This window comes from Chaetodon trifascialis, chromosome 7 (assembly GCF_039877785.1).
Source record: "Chaetodon trifascialis isolate fChaTrf1 chromosome 7, fChaTrf1.hap1, whole genome shotgun sequence".
Classification (NCBI taxonomy): Eukaryota; Metazoa; Chordata; class Actinopteri; order Chaetodontiformes; family Chaetodontidae; genus Chaetodon; species Chaetodon trifascialis.
The window spans coordinates 14873929-14897684 of NC_092062.1; the positions used below are offsets into that span (position 1 = coordinate 14873929).

The 23756-nt window shown below is 41.6% G+C and overlaps 1 protein-coding gene across 10 annotated transcripts in view; it reads left to right on the forward strand.

Annotated features, from left to right (window-relative positions):
* LOC139334466 (focal adhesion kinase 1-like) overlaps positions 1-23756 on the forward strand; it is a 58694-nt gene that overhangs the window by 18679 nt on the left and 16259 nt on the right. For 5 of the 10 annotated variants that reach the window (XM_070967362.1, XM_070967364.1, XM_070967356.1 and 2 more), the window contains 23 exons: positions 671-957; positions 1058-1224; positions 3806-3893; positions 4226-4305; positions 4515-4577; positions 4682-4736; positions 5113-5253; positions 5671-5748; positions 6426-6533; positions 7348-7465; positions 7837-7867; positions 8353-8423; positions 8811-8828; positions 9541-9597; positions 11380-11400; positions 12721-12818; positions 13077-13161; positions 13362-13462; positions 14769-14884; positions 15118-15218; positions 15353-15442; positions 15607-15811; positions 23225-23336. In XM_070967362.1, coding sequence (XP_070823463.1) covers positions 715-957; positions 1058-1224; positions 3806-3893; positions 4226-4305; positions 4515-4577; positions 4682-4736; positions 5113-5253; positions 5671-5748; positions 6426-6533; positions 7348-7465; positions 7837-7867; positions 8353-8423; positions 8811-8828; positions 9541-9597; positions 11380-11400; positions 12721-12818; positions 13077-13161; positions 13362-13462; positions 14769-14884; positions 15118-15218; positions 15353-15442; positions 15607-15811; positions 23225-23336 — 2247 coding nt within the window. In that variant the 5' untranslated portion in view covers positions 671-714. The remainder of the gene's footprint in view (positions 1-670; positions 958-1057; positions 1225-3805; positions 3894-4225; positions 4306-4514; positions 4578-4681; positions 4737-5112; positions 5254-5670; positions 5749-6425; positions 6534-7347; positions 7466-7836; positions 7868-8352; positions 8424-8810; positions 8829-9540; positions 9598-11379; positions 11401-12720; positions 12819-13076; positions 13162-13361; positions 13463-14768; positions 14885-15117; positions 15219-15352; positions 15443-15606; positions 15812-23224; positions 23337-23756) is intronic. The other 5 variants (XM_070967359.1, XM_070967366.1, XM_070967360.1 and 2 more) reach the window with 3 other exon arrangements.

The following is a 23756-nucleotide window of genomic DNA, read 5'->3' on the forward strand; positions in this document are numbered from 1 at the left end:
GCAGAAAGTTGCTTCACAGATAGTCTGGTATGGTTTGGACGTGTGTTGGACTGACAGACTGGTTTACTGGTGTTTGACTGTTAGACTGAGTGCTTGAAAAGACTGACTGACTGCCTGGTTGACGTAGCAGTTGGCTGTCCAGTTTGACCACAGTGTTTCCCACCGGCTGGGAATTTTATTTATTTAAACTCATCTGATTTCTCAATTATTTGCATAAACATGCACATGTTTATTTCCCTGATCTCTTTCTGCAGTTAGTTTGTCTCAGTGTTGCTGTGATATTATCACAGTTTTATTATCTCTGCTGCATTAGTTCTACATAAGTTCTCTTTTATGTCTTTATGATTATTTATGTCGTGTGCTTTGGGTCATGACAAGTGTATAAAGGGCCGTCTGAATGACAGATTGGTGGTGCCTGAGCAGCTGTTTGAGTGGGTATTTAACTATCAGCAGTGTGTTTAAAAGGGTCAATGAAGCAGTTTTATTTACAGTCCCTAATCGCCTTTTTTTTAACTCATTGATTTTTATTCTCCTCAACTGTGAAACGCTCCTTTCACAATATCAGGTCATTAAAGATATTTCCAGTGAGGATACAAGTCAGCTACATATTACTTAAACTATGTAGTCACATTTTGAGCTCTGTCCCCCCCCCCACCACCACCTTTTTCAGAATATGACGCCCAGTTAGCCCCAGCAGGAGCATCTGAGTCCAGCATGGCGTCGTCTTCCTACTTGGAACCCAACCACAATCACTCTGCAGCGGGTGGTTGTGGGGTTAAATCTCGCTCCGGGATGCCCAGTGGTACCGGTGTCGGTACCAGCGGCTCTGCCGGAGGCCTTGAGCGGCCCCTCGGCTCCATGGACCGGGTTCTGAAGATCTTCCATTACTTCGAGACAAACAGCGAGCCATGCACCTGGGCAAGTAACATCAGGCACGGAGATGCTACAGACGTCAGGGTACGACTCACAAACATTCCTTGTATTTTGAGCCCTCCATTTTCATAATTTCCCTGATTCTCACTTATTTCTTTGTTCATCCTTGCCTTTGTTTCAACAGGGTGTTATCCAGAAGATAGCAGAAATCCACAAATTGCGCTGTGTGTCCTCATTGGGCCTCCGTCTGACCCATCTGCACTCTGATGCTCTCCATTGGTTGCACCCTGATTTGGGCGTGTCTCACGTCAGGGAGAAATATGAGAAACAGCACCCCCAGGAGGAGTGGAGGTAGGATTGCAACAAGATTCAACATGTCACACATGTCAGGTAGTAAAGAGTAATGTTAATGTGTGTGTGGACACTGCAGATCAGAGATCAGAGCTCATATGTGGCCTCGGGAGGAGGGCAAGAGGTGGATCTTTATGGCAAACTTGTCAGCTTTACAAATGCCCAATTGAATGAATATTTGTTAAAGCTCCAAACCAGCCGAGCAAGAGTGCTTTATTAAGCCTACCTTACAAGCTACAGCTACATAACTTATGGTCCCAATTAAAGTACTTTATATCTTCAATAAAGCACAGACCAAAACCTGAAACATGTATATGTGAACTACTGTCGACAAGCAGTAAAAATATTACTTCCAACCATTTAATATTGATCCCTTCTGCCAGAGCCCCTGTCTTGATTTTCTCCAGATTTAATAGTCCTCGTATAAGGCGTTTACTCATTCATCCATACTATATCTCCCTCTTGTGAATACAGAGGAGTTAATAACCATAGCCAAATGAATAAAAGGTTTACCGTCTGGCATTTACCTCCCTGACTGCACAAGTACATGACATAGAGTCTTATTCTTCCCATTATTTGATGCAGCATCCGCGAGGAATGATCTTCCCCCTCTGATGAAAGCATTTATCTTATTTATCTGTCTGATTTGAAAGCATCTCTGCATGTTTTCAACCTACATTCAAACTGCCCTGGCACTTAGCAATCTGCAATTGATGCTGTTAACAGCTCTACTTACAGTTCGGTCCATTGTCCTGCAGTTGACGTGTTGCACCCAAAGTCATTAAAATTGAAGTGAATTCAAAATGAACGAGTTGTTCACACCGCTAACATGCAGCCGGAGCAGCTCTGCAAGTTGTTGCAGCTCTGCCTCGGAGGGCAACAGAGCTGCAAGCCCACAGGAGCTTCTGCTGCTGCCAAGCTATTGTTAGAACAGCAGAAGTAGCCCAGGGGATGAACTGACTCTATCCCAGTCTTCTCCTGCTCCCTCACTTGCTTTCTCTCATTCTGTCTCGTGCACCTCCCAGTCGCTCTTTTTCCCTTTCATCTTTCTCTCCATCCCTCTTTCTCCCAGCTCTCACATCTGTGTTTTTTGCCTCATCCAGCTCTCTCTCCTCTCTAACACGCATCATTTTTCTCTTCTCACACTCTCTTTTTGGTTCATTCATTATACAACACGGATGTTTTATTTATTTTGTCTTCAGCCTTGATTTCCTTTGTTAACTAACTGCAGGCCTGTAGCATTACAGCAGCTTGGAGCCCACTACTCTCCTGACCCATTTCTACTTCTCGGTAGTCGCTGCAGTATGTCAGTCATAAAGTAATATGTCACTATGAACAATGATGGCCCATCTGGGTAGATCTGTGACACAGTTAACTGACAAGTGTAACAGCAGGAATCTCAATTACAAGGTTATCACTCACCGTGAGTTCACTGTCAGCAAAACATGAAATCATGTCCTCCTGTGCCACCAGACTGTAATATGAGTAGAAAGGGCATCTTCCAACTTCAAGACTTGGTTTCAAGCAGCCCTGCTGAGTTGACTTTGAGTAAGAAATAGAATCTATTGCTCCATGGGAGCCAATGAACAAGCACTCCTCAGTTTTTAGCTCCACACAGGAAAACTTATGTGTAGTAGAGGTGTGTCATGACACTGAAAACAACCAGACTTTTTGAAGTGAAATGATATACAATACATAGCTATAGATTTTTTTTACATTATCATTATTTTTTATATTATTATAACAAATTTTGAACACCGTAATTGTGATTCAGCAAACTTGCAGGCTTTTCTTTATAGAGGTATTATGTTGATAGACTGATTAAATTTTGGTGGTCAAAGGTCACTCTGGCCTCTCATCCTTCCCATTCTTGTGAACACAATATCTCAGGAATGCCTAAAGGGAATTTCATTACATCTGGCACAAACATTCACTTGGACTCAAGGATGAACTGATTAAAATTTGGCATCAAAGGTCACTGAGCACACAACACGTTTTTCATACAGTATTTATGACAAGACTTTCTATAAATGTCTGAGGATAAGATATTATAGGAAAAGAATTATGACATTTTATATTCAAAAGGTCAGATTCACGGTGGCATCATAATGTTCTGTAAAAACACTTTTCTGGCCATTACTCAGCACCATCACTCAGGAACAGAAGGGGGGGATTGTGACCATATTTCATATTTGGATTCTGAATTTGTGACACTGATCTTGCGGGTCCACCTTGAAACTTGAAACTGTGGTGACTGTATAGAGATTATGACTAACACTGCATTACTTATATAAATGTGCCTCCTAGTTGCTCAGACGAAAACCATATTTTTATGTAAAAACATCTATTTTTTTGATATAAAGATCACCTTTCCTTCTCTTGTGTACCCCAAACTGGGCCACAGTGGAGGCTTTAAAATGTGTCAAGGTCTTTGAACGCATCAGCTGTAAATATATGAGTAAGCGTGCTCCTCCTGTCTCAGACAGGCTTTGGATTTGGATGCTACAGGTTATTCCCCTCTCAGTGTGGGTGTGTGTACTGACTGTTTGGTTATTTAACAAATTGTCCCTGTCATTCTCAGGTATGAGCTGCGGATGCGGTACCTTCCTAAAGGTTACCTCAGCCATTTTTCTGAAGACAAACCCTCTTTCAACTACCTCTATCACCAGGTGAGGCAGCAACAATAGGAGACAGAAAGGTGTCCTCCTTGGGAAAAGTGATAAATAGAAAAATGTATTTTTGTTTGAAATGATAGCCCTAATTTTCTTGTATCTGTACTGTCCTATATCATCTGTTCTGTCTCTTCCTCCCTGTCACTTTTTTTTACATCTAACAAGGCAAGCAAGCCTTGAAAGAAATAATTAAAAAATACCTGACACACTTCACTCTACTCTTACATTGGACTGCTGCATAAGGCTGCACATTTTCCGTGCTTAAATTTTATGTTATTTACAGCAATATTGTTATAAAACGGTTGTGTTGTCATGCTGTGTGTCTCCAGGTCAAGACTGACTACATGCAACATATAGCTGATCAGGTGGATCAAGATGTTGCTTTGAAGCTGGGCTGTTTGGAAATTAGGTGAGAAACACACATACGCTTTAGTTATTGTGCCACAATGGCTGATTACACCTGGTATTGACATGCATCTTAGATGATCCGGTCACAAGTGGACAGGTCTAAGTACTAACTATTAGTGATTGCTTTTATCAGGAAGTTTACCAGAATATCCAACTATGACATTTAATACTGTGTTTACAAACGGTTTCTTCTCTCTGTGAATCATACAGGAGGTTCTTCAGAGAGATGCCAGGAAACGCCCTGGATAAGAAATCCAATTACGAACTACTAGAGTAAGATTTTATTTGGTCCACACTGTAAACCAAATCAGTCAATGTGTTTTAACAAATATATTTCAACTATTCAAAGATAATTGCTGTGGTGTTGTTATTCTCAGGAAAGACGTTGGTTTAAGAAGGTTCTTCCCCAAAAGCCTGCTGGACTCCCTCAAGGTGAGGCTTAACCTCTGACACAAAGCTAGTGACTTTATCTCCCTGGATGACAGGCCAGGGTCTCTCATTCAAGCTCCATCACCAGAACAGATGTGACAGTGTGAGAAAGCTCTCTGGGAATGCTACTCCTGCTGAGTCTGCTCTGTGAGCTGATGGCTGTTGGAGTAACCGGCAGACTGGCAGGGAGACCAGCTTGATGACTGAAAGGATGTCTGGCTGAATGTCTGATAATCTGATTGTCTGGAATTAAGTTAAACCCCCCGTTGTCACTCACAGTGTGCCTTGTCAGTTGTCTCCTGCACATTTCTTGGCTCTGAACCAACTTTCTTAAAGAAAGACTTAAGCCTTGGAAATGTTTTTTCACCGTGTCCGTCAGGCGAAAACTCTTCGTAAGCAGATCCAGCAGACCTTTAAGCAGTTTGCTAACCTCAATGATGAGCAGAGCATCCACAAGTTCTTTGAGATACTCTCTCCCATCTACCGCTTCGACAAAGAGTGCTTCAAATGTGCTCTGGGGGTAAGACAACACTCATGTCATGAAGACAAAAAGTCCATTCATGTATTTTCCATACCTGAAAACTCATACTAAGTCAGGGGGGTGGGAGGGTTAGCCTATTTAGCATGCTAAGGGTAGGAAACTTGTAGAGGACTTCACAATTGTAATTTTTGCTTTTGTCCCGCTTATTATGAATACATTGTTGTTATTATACTGTTCTCTACAGCAATACATTACCACTGTCATCAGCGTTAATAATGCAAACCTTCCTCCATCGTGTTATGTCAAAAATAGTGAAAACAGATGAGAACATTAATATTGTTTTATACTATCAATATTGAATTTCTGCCAGAGCTATGTTTAGTTTATAAAGCAGATGATATGATCAAATGTGACGTCTCTTTCAACACTGTACTGTCTTTGTGTCTCCCTCTCTAGTCTAGCTGGGTAATATCAGTAGAGTTAGCAATCGGACCAGAGGAAGGAATCAGCTACCTCACAGATAAGGGCTCGACGGTGAGTAATGCACTAAGACAACTCATCTCACAGGGTTTAACTTTGCACTTTGAGTCTTTAGTGAAGGTGTAGACATTTCAAAATGATCAAGTTCAGTATTTTTGAACTAAAGAAGCCTTTTAACACTTCTGCAGACTGCATGCTTTTCATTGGAAGGCCAGAGTGGCAGTTCTCCATACTGCCCTCTACTGGTTTGCCTCTCTGGTAGACAGATTTTCTCATTTCCTCTATTTTCTATAGACAAGTTAGAAAAAGCCATATGTGTGATGACCACGTGCTGTGATTAGAGCTACACAGCTGTTTGCTGCAGTGACAACTCAAACCACGGGAAACAGCTGCCCGCCAGTAACTCTACTTAAATTATTACCAACTTTCAACTTAATGAGGACAGACTGCCTGTCATAATGTCAGCAATTAATTTAATAAGTTGCTCATTGTTTGGAAATGAATCAGAGCTTGTCCTGTTTGGCCTTCATAAACACATTAAAATTCTCTCTTGATGACATTGTTTTTCTCGTGCTCTGTGTGAAAAGACTGTAATTACTGTTGGTATTGTTGTATGTAACAAAGGAGTACATGATTAACTGGTGACGTGACAAATACACCACAGTTCTCTGATCATCTCCTCTTCATGTGTGTTTTTTTATATTTCTCTGTACTTGTCTTTGTCTCTGCAGCCTACACATTTAGCTAACTTTAACCAGGTTCAGTCCATCCAGTACTCTGCTTTGGAAGAGAAGGACAGGAAAGGCATGCTGCAGCTCAACGTAGCAGGAGCTCCAGAGGTGAAAACACACACACACACACACACACACACACACACACACACACACACACACACACACACACACACACACACACACACACACACACACACACAGATATGCATACAGCTTGCATATCATTCCCTTAGCTTTTCCATTATAAGGTTATTCTTAGTGAATCATTTCTGATTTAAAGCATAAATATGTGTTCAGGCATTGATTGACATGGAGATGAGCCATTTAATTTGCCTGCAATCCCATCAGAAACACATTCATTTCAAATTATATCAGGTTTTAATCTAGTTGTTAAGTGGAAATTTAAATAGTCTACATGTGTAATGCACATGAAGAAGATTTTGCTTGTTAAACATTGTATTTTAAGTTGTATTAACACAAAATCTTCAGCAAAAGAACAGGAAATGATACAGGGAAATAGAGAAACAGCACATGGGAGGGTGAAGGCGGGTGCTGCCGTATGCACTTGAGTGTCAGAGTAAGTGTGTCTGTCGAGAGTGGGTGTGTGTTCGCAGCAGGCTCTGCTCGTGGAAAAGCATGTGTGCATCAGGGCTAGAGTATCTGTGTCTGCGTGTGTGTGTGTGTGTGTGTGTGTGTGTGTGCGCGCGCACTGCTAGAAGACGTTATCCACAATAAAGCTCTCATTGTGTCACTGTGAAGAAACTCTCTGTCCCACTAATCTGTGTGTGTGCATGCGTGTGTGCGTGCTTGTGTGTGTGTGTGTGTGTGTGTGTGTGTGTGTGTGTGTGTGTGTGTGTGTGTGTGTGTGTGTGTGTGTGTGTGTGTGTGTGTGTGTGTGTGTGTGTGTGTGTGTGTCTAGCCCCTCACAGTCACCACAGCATTGCTGACTACAGCAGAAAACATGGCTGACTTGATTGACGGTTACTGTCGGCTCGTCTCCTCAGCTTCTCACTCCTTCATTGTCAGAGTCCACAAAGGTAGGAAGCACAGCTACTCTTATGTTTATCTTGTGTTCACTGTACACCCAATGTTGATATTTTGGGGTTTTTTGCAGCACTGTAGTAGTTGTTGTACAGTTGTGTGCAGCTAAATGATGATTGCAGTCATCATTAACTTACTGCAAATAATATTCTGGGTTGAAACTGCTGTCAGCTGTCCTTCAAACAGTGGTGAAGTCTGATTGTGGCTGATGAAGCTCTAAGCTTTGTCACTTTGAATAACAAGCCTGTGTTTAGTGCATCTTTTTTAAAAAGACCCGTGGTTACAAAGAAATGGTTGCAGTCCTGTAGCTCTAACATGAAGCCAGTCCCTTCTGCGTCTAATTCATGTGTTCATTGTGTCTCTGCAGAGGGGGACAGAGCTCTGCCTTCCATCCCCAAGTAAGTCTACAAACTCTGTTTGTCTCAGTTGCTATATGAAGGAAAAACAAGGTGTAATTTTTTCCTGTGAGACATAAGAGGTATCGTCAGGCATTAAAAAAACATCATCCAATTTGGTTCCTTTTCGCAGCACTTTGTTGTCTTAAGCGGTTGTTATTTAGTGGTTTCTCTCTTGTTTTGCTGCCAACCTAAAGCAGCTTTTATCCTGTGCTGACAGTAGTTTTTCTTTCTCAATCCCGAGAATTGTCTTAATCTTGATGATAGAATCTCTTTAAATGTCTGTACAGTGAACATAGTAGTAGTTATAAGACAGTCGTTTGTGTTCTTACTTCTGTAATGTCTGGATGTGGAAGGGTCCTCCAGTCCTCTGGTTGCCCTCCTGTCTTCATAGCTGTGACTGGAATCTCATTCAGAATACACTGGTTTAGCTTAATGGGAGCCAAAAATGCTTTGATTGAAAAATGATTTTCCCCTCTCTGGTCCAGAGTTTCAAATCATGAGCGACGGATGGAAAAACGGATGGACGGAGTCCGGACCAGAGCCGTTTGTGTCTCAGGTATGAACCACCGTCTCCTTTTTCCCCTCGCCTGTTGGTCTGTTTCTCCTCTGTTGATACAGTATTTCTGTCTGCCTGCTGCTCTAAATGTCATGAACGACAGTGACTGCTAAGAGATAGATAAAGGGCCCGTAGATATGTGCGCGTACCCTGTTTCCCCTATAAAGCCTCGTCTGTGTGCTCAGTGAAGAGTCCTTGTCTCGACAGATGTCCCCATGGAGGGCTTTAGTCACTGTCACTCTGCCTCTGCCCTGACTGTCTACTGACCTCTGACTAACTCACACTCACACAGAATTGAATGAGCTTGAATATACACTAATGCTAACTAACGCCTCTTTCCCTTTCTGTCCCACTCCGTGTGTGTTTCATGCTGCGTGTGCTCTGCAGGTCACACTAGTGGCGATGGTAAACAACATTCTTTCTATTAACTGTCCTGAATTAGTAACTCAGTAGAAGTCCTGCTCTGTGTCTACATTTAGCCGTATGTGTGCCTCTGTATCTGCCCGTTACTGTTTTCAGCCTTATCCATGACTCAACCTGTTTTTCTTCCACTTGTTTCTGTGGAAAGAACGAACCTTTCCATCCCTCCCCTTTCCTCTTCTCCGTCTCTCTCTCTCTCTCTCCACCTCCCTATTGTCTCTTCTGTCTTACATTCTTCGCGTGCAGCTGTTTTATGGTGCATGAAAATTTGAATTGTCGTGCATGTGTTTGGAATCGGGTATGGTGACGGTCTTTCGGAAAGGTACTTCTGTCTGATGATGGTGTGTTTCTGTTGGTGCTGTTGGCGTTTTCACTCGTTTTTTTCTCGTATGTTGCATGCAGGGAATTTATTTGTTTAGTTGTCACATTGGTAGTGGCTGATCTGAGTTTTTTAGGGTTCTAATGTCAGCATGTCTTTCCAGATTGTACAAATCATTTTGTATTGATGACGGCTGGTGTTGGTGTTATGTTAAAGAAGCTTACCTCTTAAGTCATTTGAATGCTGTCCAGCTTGTTCTATCAGACGCAAGCTTGTTGTCAACAGTTTCTCTTTTGTCTGTCTTTTGGGTGTCACCGACTGAGATCTAATGTCTCTTGGCTCTTTTTTCCCCCTCTCCACTTCGCTCTGCCTCTACAGAAACAGATGACTATGCTGAGATCATAGACGAGGAGGACACTTACACCATGCCTTCAAGTAAGGAGACACATATGCACACACATGCTGCAGGCAGCTAATGTGACAAGTGATGGGGGTCTTTGTGCACCTGTGCGTGCGTGCGTGCGTGCGTGTGTGCGTGTGTGCGTGCGTGCGTGCAAAGGTTGGTGGGTGACGGAGAAAAGATTGAAGGTCTTCAGTGGACATGAATATGTGTGTGTGTGGTGGTACTTTTGTATGTCTCTGAGTGCTTGCAGTTGGGTTGAGATCAAAGTGAGGCCACTCCTGCACTGTAGTAATAATATTATTATTAATAAGAAATACTTGAATTTGATCTGAATATTTCTTAGTCATCGTCATCATTTGACATCAGTTTAAAGCTGAAAGCTGCAGTTCAGATATTTAGTATTGCATTGGGAAATGTTCTCCTCATATAGAGTGAAAATATCATCCTTTACCCGCATACAGTGATCAGTGAACAGTATTTTATTTAATTGCCTTATGGGCGTTGTTAACTTGACATGTGGAACCCAGATTATTGTAAAGTGGAACCTGGAAGGAATCTAATGTTTGTTGCAAAGGAGACACCCTCCACCATAGAAGTGGATTTCATGTCACATCAGGCTTGATTAAAGATAGGTTCACATCGCAGCTTTGAATGAATCCTTTTTTGGATTTGTTGGTAAAAGAATGACTCGCAAAATAATGACCGAGGTTTGAATGAATCTACATTTTCCGTGGTCACGATCTTGTATAAAAGGGGAAACCACCAGCTGTCTGTATATTAATAGGCCTGCGGTCTGTATTTGTCTCAGTGAGTTGTCACAAGGTTGAATGGGAAACGTAGCTTCCTCAGACTGCTTTGACACATAATCTCACCACGATGTTTACGTTACAGTAAACATTTTTCAAACGGCTCAGTGTGCTGCTAATCATGATGATGATGATGTGTGTTCATCTTGACAGTTGCATCAATGCAGAGGTTTATCTGGCCTTAAGTCTCCTGCGGGATGTCTCTGCGTTATTACCTGGAAAATGTGGATTGAATACAAGAGCAAACATGAAAAGGGCCCGCTGTGCTGCTGAGCGGCGCCTGTTCATCAGGTTTAGAAGTGTTGCTCATATTAAGCTCACTAAAACGCAAAGTGGTGATGCTACAGAGGCAACATTTAGAGGCAGTGGAGATGGGTGATGTCACCTTAATGGGAAATACAGCTTGGGTGTAAAGTGAAAGATTCTCACTGACAGAATTGCTCATTTAAACTTCCTTAAAATGTTGCCTGGGTGTCATAAGCTCATGTTGTTACATGCAACCAGATTTCAACATGGCTTTGCTTTTTGACCATTCATAAATTCTAATTTTACATGCAGTCCTGTGGACCTGGATTTAGTTAGAAGTTATCTAGTGACGAATGAATCAATGAATTAACAAATATAAGCCAGTCAAGGTCACATTTAGCAGGTTTAAAAGAGCTCCATTTGGTGTGTAAGTTGAGTCATAAAACAAACCTTTTACAAACTGCCCAAGTTAGCTGGTTCTGTTTGTGCTTGTGTTTTTCTTTTGCTCTTGATGAAATGAACCCTCTTCAGACAAACCTCAATGAACGGCTTTAAATATCCTAGAACAAGTTATTTTATATGATAAGGAACACTTTGGTGAAACCTGTATTGTCACTGACATACAGTGCCTCTAACTTAGCTGCATCACAGTCATACTAACAATCATGGCAACATATACAATAAAAACTGCAGTAACAGTTCATGAATCTCTGTACTCACAGCTAGTTATTTCTGTCTCCTATCACTAACCCATTTTCCCAGAATACTATGGACTAGATCAAGGTAATGATTGGCTACCATGAGTCTGGTTGTATTGTGATGGCACTTTGATTTGGTGGTTGCTGTGACCCTTATTTTCCGTTTGCTTGCAACTATAAAATAAAATCGTGAATTTCTTTCTGTATCTGTGCCGTGTTGATTTGACCCCCCCTCTTTTGATGTGTGATGTGCTGTCAGTTTTGGGGTTGAATTGATGGTAGCCTCAGAACTGGGTCCCAGTTATTGGACAAGGATCTCGTAGTGCACCAATACCATTTGACTTGCAGCATAATGCAAGCTGTTAACACCCATGTTACTGTTCAGGGTAACAACTACATGGTTAAAAAAATATTTTTTTATATATATATAACCAGGCAAGTTGACTCAGCATGTATTTATTTACAACTATGGCCTGGAGCAGGAAGTCCCATGAGAGTGAAAGGTTTAAATACATAAATATATATAGACCCAAACCACTAACAAACAGGGTAGTCCCACCCCATTGTTAACCATGATTGACTTTTTAAAGATTGGTTTACATGGGCGACATTTAGTGGCAGAGCTCACAGGCATTAATCACAACCAACTGTACATTTTGTGACTGTATGTGGCAACCACATTTAGTCCGATTCCCACTACTCCAGAATAGTTGTCTCTAAAGGTTGTGCATGTGTTATTAACATGTTACACAAACAGTATCAAAGAGAAGTCAGAGATTTGTCCTGTAAACTTAGAGCGCCATTGTATGTTGTATTCATATGCTGATTACATGGACAAAGTCAGGTCAACAGTGCCATGTCTATCAGGCAAAGCAAACTATGAGCCTATCAACAGCCAGCTTTTCACAGACGAAGAAAATTGACTGATTGTAGTAATAAAAACACAAAAAATGTAACACTGGTCCTTAATTTTTTGAGCCTTGAATTCCTGCCACAACCCACCTGACTTTATCCATATGACATTTGATTTAATGTGGAAATCCATGTTCATATATACATCGAGTGTTACTAGCTGTCGTTCGTCTGTGTCACATGGCATGTCTGGCTGTGGTTTGCTGATGCTGTTGTTGCATGCTGTTGACATTGAGCTATGCTGATTGCTACAAACCTGAGCTTGTCAGAGTTGGAAGGTGGTTTAATTGTATTAATCTGGAAATTCAGGATAATTACATTTGAATAAAAAGTCAAGATTTAACCAAACCCTGCACACTGTGAAGCACTCTGACAAGCTTGGTAAATGCAAGACCTTACTAAGAAGAATTGTATGAGTGGGCGCTGATGTGTGTTTTTGATCTTATGGTCTGCTCTGTATTTGTGTGTGTTTTCATCTATGTTGTTTATCCAGCACGGGACTATGAGATTCAGAGGGATCGTATTGAGTTGGGACGCTGCATAGGTGAGGGTCAGTTTGGAGACGTCCACCAAGGAGTCTACATCAGCCCGGTATGTGGTCTCTGTCCCACACACGAGCGCTTAACCGGTGTAGCTGTTGATTTATAGCAGCTTTAGATGTGAATAAATGGATTAATATAGCCTGCTGTAGACAAAAAATATTCACTTCCATGCTAGTATTGTAGCTTTAAATCATTCACGCGCATGAAAGAATTTCCTTGCAGTTATGAGCAGACAGGGAATATGCTGAATGTAGATGTTTTCACTGTGATGCTCACTATGTTGTTTGCTCGGATCGGTTCCTTGCAGGAGAACCCGGCCTTGTCTGTGGCAGTGAAGACGTGTAAGAATTCAACGTCGGACAGCGTCAGGGAAAAGTTTCTCCAAGAAGCTTGTAAGTTTCTCGTGTGTGTGTGTATGTGTGTGTGTGTGTGTGTGTGTGTGTGTGTGTGTGTGTGTGTGTGTGTGTGTGTGTGTGTGTGTGTGTGTGTGTGTGTGTGTGTGTGTGTGTGTGTGTCTGTGTGTCTGTGTGTGTGCGTGCGTATAGAAAACCTGTGACTGACCTTTGCCCCCCCCCCCCATCTCTCTCAACAGTGACCATGCGTCAGTTTGACCACCCCCACATAGTGAAGCTGATGGGAGTCATCACTGAGAATCCAGTCTGGATCATCATGGAGCTCTGCACCCTGGGAGAGGTGGGACACCGCTCAGAATCTGTATAAGGCTGTGTCTGTTAGTTTACATGGGCTTAAAACTAGTGCTGTCAGGCGATTAAAAAAATTAATCTAATTAATTACAGGATTTGTAATTAATTAATCTAATTAATCGCATTTTAATCTCATATCTGCTAAAAGTCCCCAAATAAAGAATTTGAATTCTAGGACATTACAATTCACTGACATTCACATTACAGCTGGTGAATTCTTTTCATCACTGTAGTTCTCGACAGTAGCTGGAAATTAGAGTCAGATGACGCTATCTGAAACGCCTCTTTTAGGCCCTCGTCTTCCACGATTGAAATCGGCCTGCAATCAGCAGCAACCCACTTTACGATTGAGTTTGTCAGTTTTTCTGTCGTGGCTTTGCTCATTCGTTTTCCTAACTCAGCAAGTGTGGGTTGGCGGAGTGAGCTCACGGTAGCACTAGCGGCACTAGCAGCAACTACATGTTTAGCGTTTAAATGATAATTCAGGCTGGAGCTGCTACGGTGATAGGAAAATTCTTTTTTACACAAGGTACAAATCACTGCGTTCTTGTTAATAGTCCCGTCTTTGTTCTTTTTACAAATAAACTTGCCGTTCAAAGGTCCAAGTAGGCTCGCCTCGCTCTCCGGTGTCGCATCCATGTCTGTTGTCACCCTGCTTTTGACTAGTGGCGCAGGTAATATGCGACCTGCCACCGCAGCCTACAGGTCACTCAAAGGTCCAAATTTAAAATGCTTGCGCATTGACTTGCCACTCATGATTAATTGTGATAATTTTTATAGCGCGTTAATTTGCAGCGTAATTAATTAATCTAACGCGTTAAACTGACAGCCCTACTTAAAACCTGATCATAGACTCTTGTAAAGTATGCAAAGACACAAAATAGGGCACATTTTTTCAAAATAAATTTTTAGGATTGATGTTAATAACAAATACATATTATATCTGAAGTCCTGATGCAGCACATCATATACAAGTACTTTATGTAGGCAGCAGAACAGCTGACCATCGACTGCCTGAGTTAAATACACATACAGGCTCTGTGTCACAAATTCTGTAGTTGAACAGAAGGATTATGTCCCCGTTGATTCCTCCTTGCATAGTTTGCTGTTGCAATGGCAGTTTGTTTTATTTAGTAACTGTTTTTACTGTCACACTCTGCTCCTCTCCTCACTCATTATATCTCTGTCTGCTTCCTCTGCTCTTCCTGACCTCTCTCACCATTTCTCTCTTTGTTTTTTCATGGTCAAAATCGTTGCCCTCTCCTTCATATCCCTTTTCTCTGTGTTCTCCGTAGTTACGGTCGTTTCTCCAGGTGAGGAAGTACAGTCTAGACCTGGCCAGTCTCATCTTGTATTCATACCAGCTCAGCACAGCACTGGCATATCTGGAGAGCAAGCGCTTTGTACACAGGTATGTATTCGGGTCTCCCAAAACCCTAATATGCAATATTATACAAAATGTAAAACGGTTCATATTCCAATAGTCCAGAGCAAACTAACATGAACATGAAGGCTTAATGAGGGATGCTAACCATGTTATCATGCTGACACATATAAGTTATTACCTCCTGTGACAAGTGTTCGGTCAAGTCTTTTCAGAATAAGTGTCAAAGACTTCCCTCGTTTTGGTTTTGTCCTCCTCAGGGACATCGCAGCACGGAACGTGTTGGTGTCTACAGTGGACTGTGTGAAGCTGGGGGACTTTGGGTTGTCACGATACATGGAGGACAGCTCTTATTACAAAGGTAAATATAACACCTCTGTACATGGACGGTTCCCATGAATGCACACTTCACTTTGGTCTGTCATAACACATCGAGGAAAGAACCATTATTATTCACAGGACTGACATGAACTGAGAATGATCCCTGTTTTTCAGCGTCTAAAGGTAAACTTCCTATTAAATGGATGGCTCCAGAATCCATCAACTTCAGACGATTTACCACAGCCAGTGACGTCTGGATGTTTGGTGAGGAAGTTTTCTTTCTTCGTGTTTTGTGCTGTAGCAGTAGGTTTTTAGTTTGCTTCTGTTTTACTCTTTTTTTGTCTCTGCCTTTGTAGTTTTTAAGAGCCAATTGGTGGCTGCCTCACTGTGCACTCACTCACTCTTTATGCTTTTCTGTCTTTCCATAGGCGTCTGCATGTGGGAGATCCTAATGTTCGGCATCAAACCTTTCCAGGGTGTGAAGAATAACGACGTCATCGGCAGGATAGAGAATGGCGAGCGACTGGCCATGCCCCCTCAGTGCCCTCCTACTCTCTACAGCTTGATGACAAAGTGTTGGTCGTATGATCCCAGCAAGAGGCCGCGCTTCAATGAACTCAAAACACAGCTGAGGTACTTAATGGAGTGTGGGTAGAGTGAGTGTGTGTGTGTGTTTGAGAGTCTCCTTGTGTGTCTTTGTAAATGTGAGGATGTTTGGGGTTCAGTGTCTTGCTAAAGGGCACTTGGACACATGGACAGAAGCAGCCAGACACGTCATGCCCGTTCAAGCTGTGGTGGTACATGCCCCACCAGATGTTTGATATCTTATATTTCTATTTTATTTTATTCCAATTATATTTTAAAACATATAGTTATAATCATTTTCTAATATGAGTCAAATGTTTTCTTCTAGTTATGTCATAGATCATCCCTCAAAAGTCACACACCCCTTTTCTCTATGCTATTAGCTTCCTCCAACAAACAGAAGGTGTGCACGCATGCAGCACATTTCCTCCAGCACTGTGCATCATTGCTGGAGGAGATGTAAGCTACAACTTGATGGTTTGTTACTGAAGCGCTTAGTTGAGTATCAATCCCTTCTTCAAACATGTGAAAATAATATACACTTAATTTATCACAATTGCATTAGAGAAATATAGGCATGGAGTGCTTTGCTCGATAGTTTGGCTAGTACCAGCTATGATAGAGTAGCCGTCCCTCAATTTAGCCTTCTAGCTCACCAGCTAGTCGTGACTCGTGATAGATGGAAGGAAGGAAGCAGGAAGTGAACTTGGACAGAGTTAGGGATTCCTTTTGGAGTTGTGCAGACAGATGATACGGTAGACATGAAAATCCTTCACTTTGCTATTATTGTTTCCACTCTGGTTTCAAGTTATATGTACTTAGGCTAGCGATGATGATGGATATTTGAAGGAGGCTGAGCAGTTTTGGAAAATAGATCACGACTGCTCAGCCTGAGCTTTTATTGGCAATGGAGCAAACACTGCTATTTGATGTCAGCACAGTCTCATCTGAACTCATGCTGCTTCCTCAGCAATACCAAGTTGGCAGGCTCCTTTCATTTGTGGCTGTGTTATCTGAGGTCTTTCTAAATTAAATTGTGGATGTGGGCTCTTTAAGTGAATTTTTACCCCTTAAAACATTTGGGTAAAGCAAATCATAGACTGAACTCTTTTTCAAGAAAAGTGGCAGCATTGTAAAAGCTAGCGTACACGTGAGTGAATCAGAAAGTGTCTTTTTCAGTAACATTACCATAACATAACAGTAACATAACAGCACAAATCATAGTCATGAAAATCTGAATTTATATGCCAAATACATGAAATTACATTATTTCATTTTTTTCTGGGGAAGGACCCCAAATATCCCCTGCTCTAATTGTGTCCCCCTCCTTATACTGTATGGTATAACAGTAAAATGGTATAATACTATTTGTGGGGAAGAAAATAAACAGTAAAATTAGCTGAGTAAAATTTAGAATGTATGTTTTCATGACCGCCTCCCAGTAAATCACCCCCTCAACAAAGCCCATCCTGAGCCCATCTTTACCTTCTGTTAAGTTATTTGCTATTTTCCCAGTTACAGTAAATGTTATTCCAGGAGTATTTCCTTCCACCTTCCTAACAGCAGGTGTCACTGTCTGTCCGTTCCACTCATCTTGTTGGATTACTATGGTTAATTCAGCAATAACTCTACATTTTAAATTGGCTTTTGTTTTTTTTGTTTGGCCTTTGTTTTTGGGTGAGTGAACTATTGAAGATAGATTCACCGGACAGGAGGATTAAATGTCCTTATGTCCTTATGTTAATGTCACTCAATCCGAGGGATGACACTGTGAAGTCCTATCTTCTCTGCAGCATTGCCCTGTTCAGTGCAGCCCTCAACCAATTTGAACAGTGCTTTTCATTGTTTTTCTCTATTCCAGCCCACCGGAACTCAATTATGATCACTTTCACCTTTTAAGGGTGTTTGACATTGTTCACATCCATATTGGACAAAATAATATTTAACATTTTTACCCTTGAGTGTGTATGCAAAGAGTAACAGTTTCAATGTGGTTCAACAGCCTCAGATTTAACCCTAAAGTCAATGTGCGGGAGTTCAGAGCCAAAACAAAGCTGTCCAAATACTTGACACACTGCACTTCACATCCTGTTTGGGCTGATGACTTTTTGGTTGGCATGGCAACACAGATGTGATGATGGCAGCGATAGATTAATGAGATATCCCGGTCATGCCTTGCTTGTCTTCTTAAGTGATACATCACTGCCTTGTTACAAGCTCTGAGGCAGATTTGCAAAGAGAGAGACCTTATCCACCAAGAGACAATATCCTGGGCATGTTGTGATCAGATAAGGCAGAGCTCAGACAACAGTGCACTGAGTAATCCCCTGAGTAAATCATCACTGTAATATTCCCCTTTAAACAGGAAGGGTCCTACCCATTCATGAGTAATGTGATGTCACAATAATATCTGGCCAAGACAGTTAATCATATGTAAAATGTTTCATCAAAGGTACAGCACTCTTGAGACAAAACCTAAACAAAATCTTTAATTTAAATCACTTGAGTGTTGTAGCCAGTGATCATCAAGTCCAAGAGGAGAGGGAAAAAAGATTATCACTAAGCAGGTGAAGAAAGAGACTGACTGCGTAAACCTGATGTGTTTCTGATTCATGTCAGCCAGTGTAGGTTTACAGTATGTGATTATAATTGATGCTGATCAACTACCATTACCAACACTCAGATTCATAATTTTGTACCTGCACGCATGGATTCACAAAAACAACCCACCGAAGTTAAATTTAGCTTTAAAGATACTTGAATTCACTATAATGCTTGATAAGACATTTTGTTCTGTAACAGAATTGGGTAGATACAGTATTAGCTTAACTCTAAGACCCCTCCAACAACTGAAGTGGGTAAAGTAATATAATGTAAGACAGAATTGAACTCGAGTAAGCACTTTGTCTTTCACATGAAGACTCGCTGACAGTTTCTTTCAAGTTGCTCCCTTGTGGTATACAGTAGAGGAGCAGTAGGAGTAGAGCGTTTCCCAGCCGCCATGACTCAACCGTTCATAATCATTCAGACATGAACAGACCTGCAGTTTTTTGGAAGTGATGTTTCAGCATCTCCTCTGATGGCAAGACAGCTCGTAGTAACATGAGTAGTGCTGCTGGTAAACTAGAGCACGAGAGTTTCGTTGTGTAATCATTGGCCAGATTTCCTTTATTTCTTTAACATGACCGTGTTATTCCAGATGTCAGCAGCCTCGTGTTTACCCGCAGAAACAAATGTACTGACCACAGTACATTCTGCAGACTGAGGGAACATTAATGCGCCAAAGATGTTTCCCCCTTTACATTTATATTATTCACATATTTGAAGTTTTAGTATTGTTTTTGTGCTGGTAATTTAGTTTGCAATGTTTGTAAGAACTGCTATCAGTCATTTCATCTGGATGCACCGCTTACTCCATCTGAGCGCACTTACCCCAAAAGATTAGCCTGGTAATGAATTAAAGAGTTAATATGAGAGAATATGTCAACAGTTTTCTTAACAATCTTAATTTATGTCATTTGTGCTTTTTTGTTGAGGCTGGACTCATTTTCTGCTCACAAACACAAGCAGAACAACTCGAGTTTCAACAGCACAGCAAGATGCCATCATTGTTTCCTTCAACATGCACATTTTCTCCCTGTCCTGCTCTCTCTCTCTCTCTCTCTCTCTCTCTCTCTCTCTCTCTCTCTCTCTCTCTCTCTCTCTCTCTCTCTCTCTCTCTCTTAGGAAAAACAGGAAAATAAGAGCGCATATTTAAGTCCTGTGGTTTTATGAGTTTGCTTAAAACCAGCATGACTCACACCTTAAATTCCTCCACGATTACACTTCCAGTTCCCTCAATGTCAGCTTCCCTCTTCCACTCTCTTTTCCTCTAACCCTGCTCGCTTTGGTTCATCCTCTCCTCCATTCATCCTCTCCTCCTGACCTCTCTCACCCTTTCATCCTGCCCTCCCGATCTCACTCTTTTATTTTGGCTCCAAACAAGCACTGACCTCCACGTCGTGGAGGTCCGCTCATTAGTCAGACAGATGTACAGTATGTTTGTGGTTGTAGTTTTAATGGGCTTACAGTCCAGTGTGGAAAAGTGTGTGTGAAAGTTAAGACCTTTATTTTAATTGGCTATGTTATGTCTGCATGAAGAAATTGTGAGGAACCCTCCATGTACCTCATCCAGTGTCTTGGAAACCAAGTCAATATTGACCATGTTAGCTGTGGTCACTGGCTATTAATAGGGGAAAGTTATGCCATATAAGGTTATACAATTTGGTTTACTCTCGGTCTGGCCGGCTTTTATATCATAATATCAATTATAGGTCTCCGCTGCCAAATATGCAGCTCTTAGCTACTACTACAGTTTTCCTAGACTGTGGACCAACACGAGTGTGTGTGTGAGAGTGAGTGTGTGTGTGTGTGTGTGTTTACACAGTGGGCAGCTGCCAGGAACTACAGCTTTCCAAAGAACAGAGCGAGCGAGAGAGAAAATAGAGAGAATGAAGGAAGGGAGAACGCGAGCAGAAGTTCTGCAGCGCTCCACTCCCCAGGACCAACTCTCAGATCATGTTATCCAGGTAGTGAAGTGTGTGTGCGCGCTGAGGGACTGTAGCTTAAAGTTGAGCGAGGCTTTGTTCAGCTGCAGCAGAGCATATTTGAGTCATCCTGCCAGCAGCGGTGGGTTTCTTGCTTTTAGCGTTGCTGGGATCTTCTGTAGTTTTTAATGTTGACCTTCAGTAGCGTATCAGCGCAGAGCGCCACCAGCCCATCATCATTTTAGTGGTTAGAGGGGCTTGACTGGATACACGCCGCTGCTATCGGATTGGCCTGTTCTTAAGGTAAAGTATTGTCTCTTCAGCCTTTTAAATGTCAGCCTATTATAGATTTAATATTTTGTGTTCCTTTTGCACAGCTCAGCCTCTGTTCATCTCTACAAGCATGTTGAATTCAGTGGATGTTACATTGAAGCAACATTGGAGCAGCCATTTTGTACGTCTCTTAAACATGAGTCACAGTTGATTGTTTGACTGTCCTCCACTGGTCCTCTACAAGAGTTAAGTGTCTTTGCATGTCTCAATTAAAGGAAAGATTCACTTCATTTTATCAAGTCTGTCTTGAAACATTTGTTGAAACAGCTACTGGTCGCTGTTTTTGTTCCTCCAATTTCAGTGTGATCGAGACCAAAATCCAGAGTCCTCATTCTGTGGCAAGATGCATTCTGAGGAATTAAATATCTTGCTCAATCAGGAGGTTAGCTTTTGGTTATCCTTTCGGAAATCAAACTAGTGATTAATCTTTCTACATGTTACAGGCAAATTTGGTGAAATCAGATGATGGACTAGGAATCGGCCTCTGTGTGACCTCTGGTCAGATTTTGATGAAACTGTTGTGTGGTTTTGTTTATATTCATGTGTGAACTTCTGGCGTGGACATAAGAGGAGGCAGTAGCTCCGTGGTGTCCGATTTAAATCTCAGTGCACTTGAAGCCAGATGCCTGAAGATTAGTTTCCATCAGTCTGGGCTGTACAGGTGAGAAATATGTGAGCGTAAAGCAGGGCGTTGCTGAAAAGTCCAAGATTGTGCAGTCAGCTCAGCCTGAGTAAATACATTAAACAGGCCCTGTTGTTCCAGGTGGTGTAGTGTAGGTGGGGAAGAGACAGTCAGTGTTGATGTTGCCAGGTGCTGATGATCGTCATCACACGTATCCATACATGATGTCATTTACTGTGAAACTGTGATGCAGGGCTGGCAGATTTATTCTTGGCTGATATATTCTAATGAGACTGCATGATAAAGAGGTTACATTAAAACACATTTGGAGGATTTGTATAACTGCTGTGATTGAGACAAAGAGACTAAAAATGGATCTACCAGCAGTGTACTGAGGGTATCCATTCAATGTATACTGATATGAACATAAAACATGATTTTTCTAAAGAGCAATTCAAGCAGAAGATACAACTAAAGTTAACTAAATACAACTAAAACAACCAGTCTTATAGAAAATGAAAGTCAAATTGACAGTAGCTGAAATGAATGTACATCTTAAAGCCAAACAAACTTTTTAAATACATTGTTTTTAATTAATAATTCACATTATTTATGATTAAAAATATTGAAAACTGGGGTTCTAGAATGCAAATAAGTATAAGCAGTTTTCACTATGTTGAATCTGTTCATACAGCTCATATTTTAGTGGAAAACTGTACTGATATTGTCGTACAAATGTGTGTTGTCATGGAAAAGAAGACCTGACACGAGACTGACTTTGACAGGTGGAAGGACACACACACACACACACACACACACACACACACACACACACACACACAAACACACACGGCAGGAGACAACAGAACAGGAGGGTAATGATGTAGATGCTAGAAATAGCTCTTATCCTTGTTGAGGAAAGGAGTGTGTGTGTGTGCATGCGTGTGTGTGTCGGATGGTTGACCATTCAGTTTGCAGTTTTGTGGAGCCGTCCACTCCTCAGCAGCAGCTCCTTCCTCTGGGAATCTGGCTTCGGTTTAGCAGCACTTTTCCCAGGGAACAGGTCAGTGAGGGTAATTTTAGCGAGTAAACTCAGTGTGGTCTGTCGAGCTACATTAGACTTAAAAATGTTGGGTTTGGGGCGTGGGATGCTGCTTAGCAATTTGTTCTTAAGCAATATCACCCTAAGATTTACTGCTCTGTTTTGCCTGACACAGCAAAAGGGATGGCATCAGTCGTTAGTGTCAGTATACAATTAATGGTACAATTTTAACAGAATGTTTCTAAGACATACTATTGAAATTAAAGCTAATATTCTATCATAACAGCTGGTTTGATTTCTAAGCATCTTAAGCCCATATTGTTACCGCTGGCCTGCATTGTGTCTCTGGACTGGCTCTGAATATTACTGAGAGCTGCTTGAGCATTCTGGGATGTGTAGCCGTAGAGACTAAGCAAGAGGACGTTTCATAACAACATGGAATTTGTTTTTCTTATGACTTAGTTTGTGTTTGACGCTCTGTACAAACCGTGCGAGGAATGCTTCGTGTGTGTGTGTGTGTGTGTGTGTGTGTGTGTGTGTGTGTGTGTGTGTGTGTGTGTGTGTGTGTGTGTGTGTGTGTGTGTGTGTGTGTGTGTGTTGGGGTTGTTGCTGAGTTTTCATATTTCCAGCAGGAGGTAGAAAACCACTTAAGCTGACAGTTTGCTTTTAGAAACAGCTTTACTCTTGAGGAAAACCCTGTACTGTGTGATGGGTGTGTGTGTGCATGTGAAGTGCTGCACCACAACACTGTATATGATCATAACTGAAGTCTAATGTGTTAAATACCACATGTTGACTAACAACAGTGGAATATGAGATATTATTCTGTGTATAAGTATTTTCTTTATCATCTGTCACCGTTCTTTTTGCTCCTGTCAAGCGTTGAATTAAATGGATTTTTTGTGTCACATGATCTTGTTTCTTTTCCTCGTTTCCAGCACTATATTAGAGGAGGAGAAGCTCCAGCAGAAGGAGAGGAACAGGATGGAGATGAGGAGACAGGTCACTGTTTCTTGGGACTCTGGAGGGTCTGACGAAGCACCGCCAAAAGTAAGACGCTACCACAGCACATGTGCGTCTCTGTCTGTCTGCTTGTGTGTGTCTGTATGAGTAAAACAGGTGCAGTAACAAGGAGCATCTGCTGTGTTTGTGCTGTCTGTTGTGAGACACCCTGATCATCGCAAGTCCTCTGCACTCATTGGTTAGGGACTGCAGCCTCCGTGAAATGCTTTCGTGTGGAGTTAGTGATATATTTCTGTTGTCTAATGTGTTCATCAGCATTCTGTCATAAATTGATTCTTGTTTTGCATCTGAAATGCAGCTTGTTTTTTGTCGGTGAGCATTTTGTCTTATATTCCCGTATGATAATCGTCCTGAGGTGGACAGATTTAGGTTGATATTACACTCTCATAGGTTAGAACAAAGGCGACTGACTTGGTTTGTGTAATATACATAGACGGTGAACTTTAT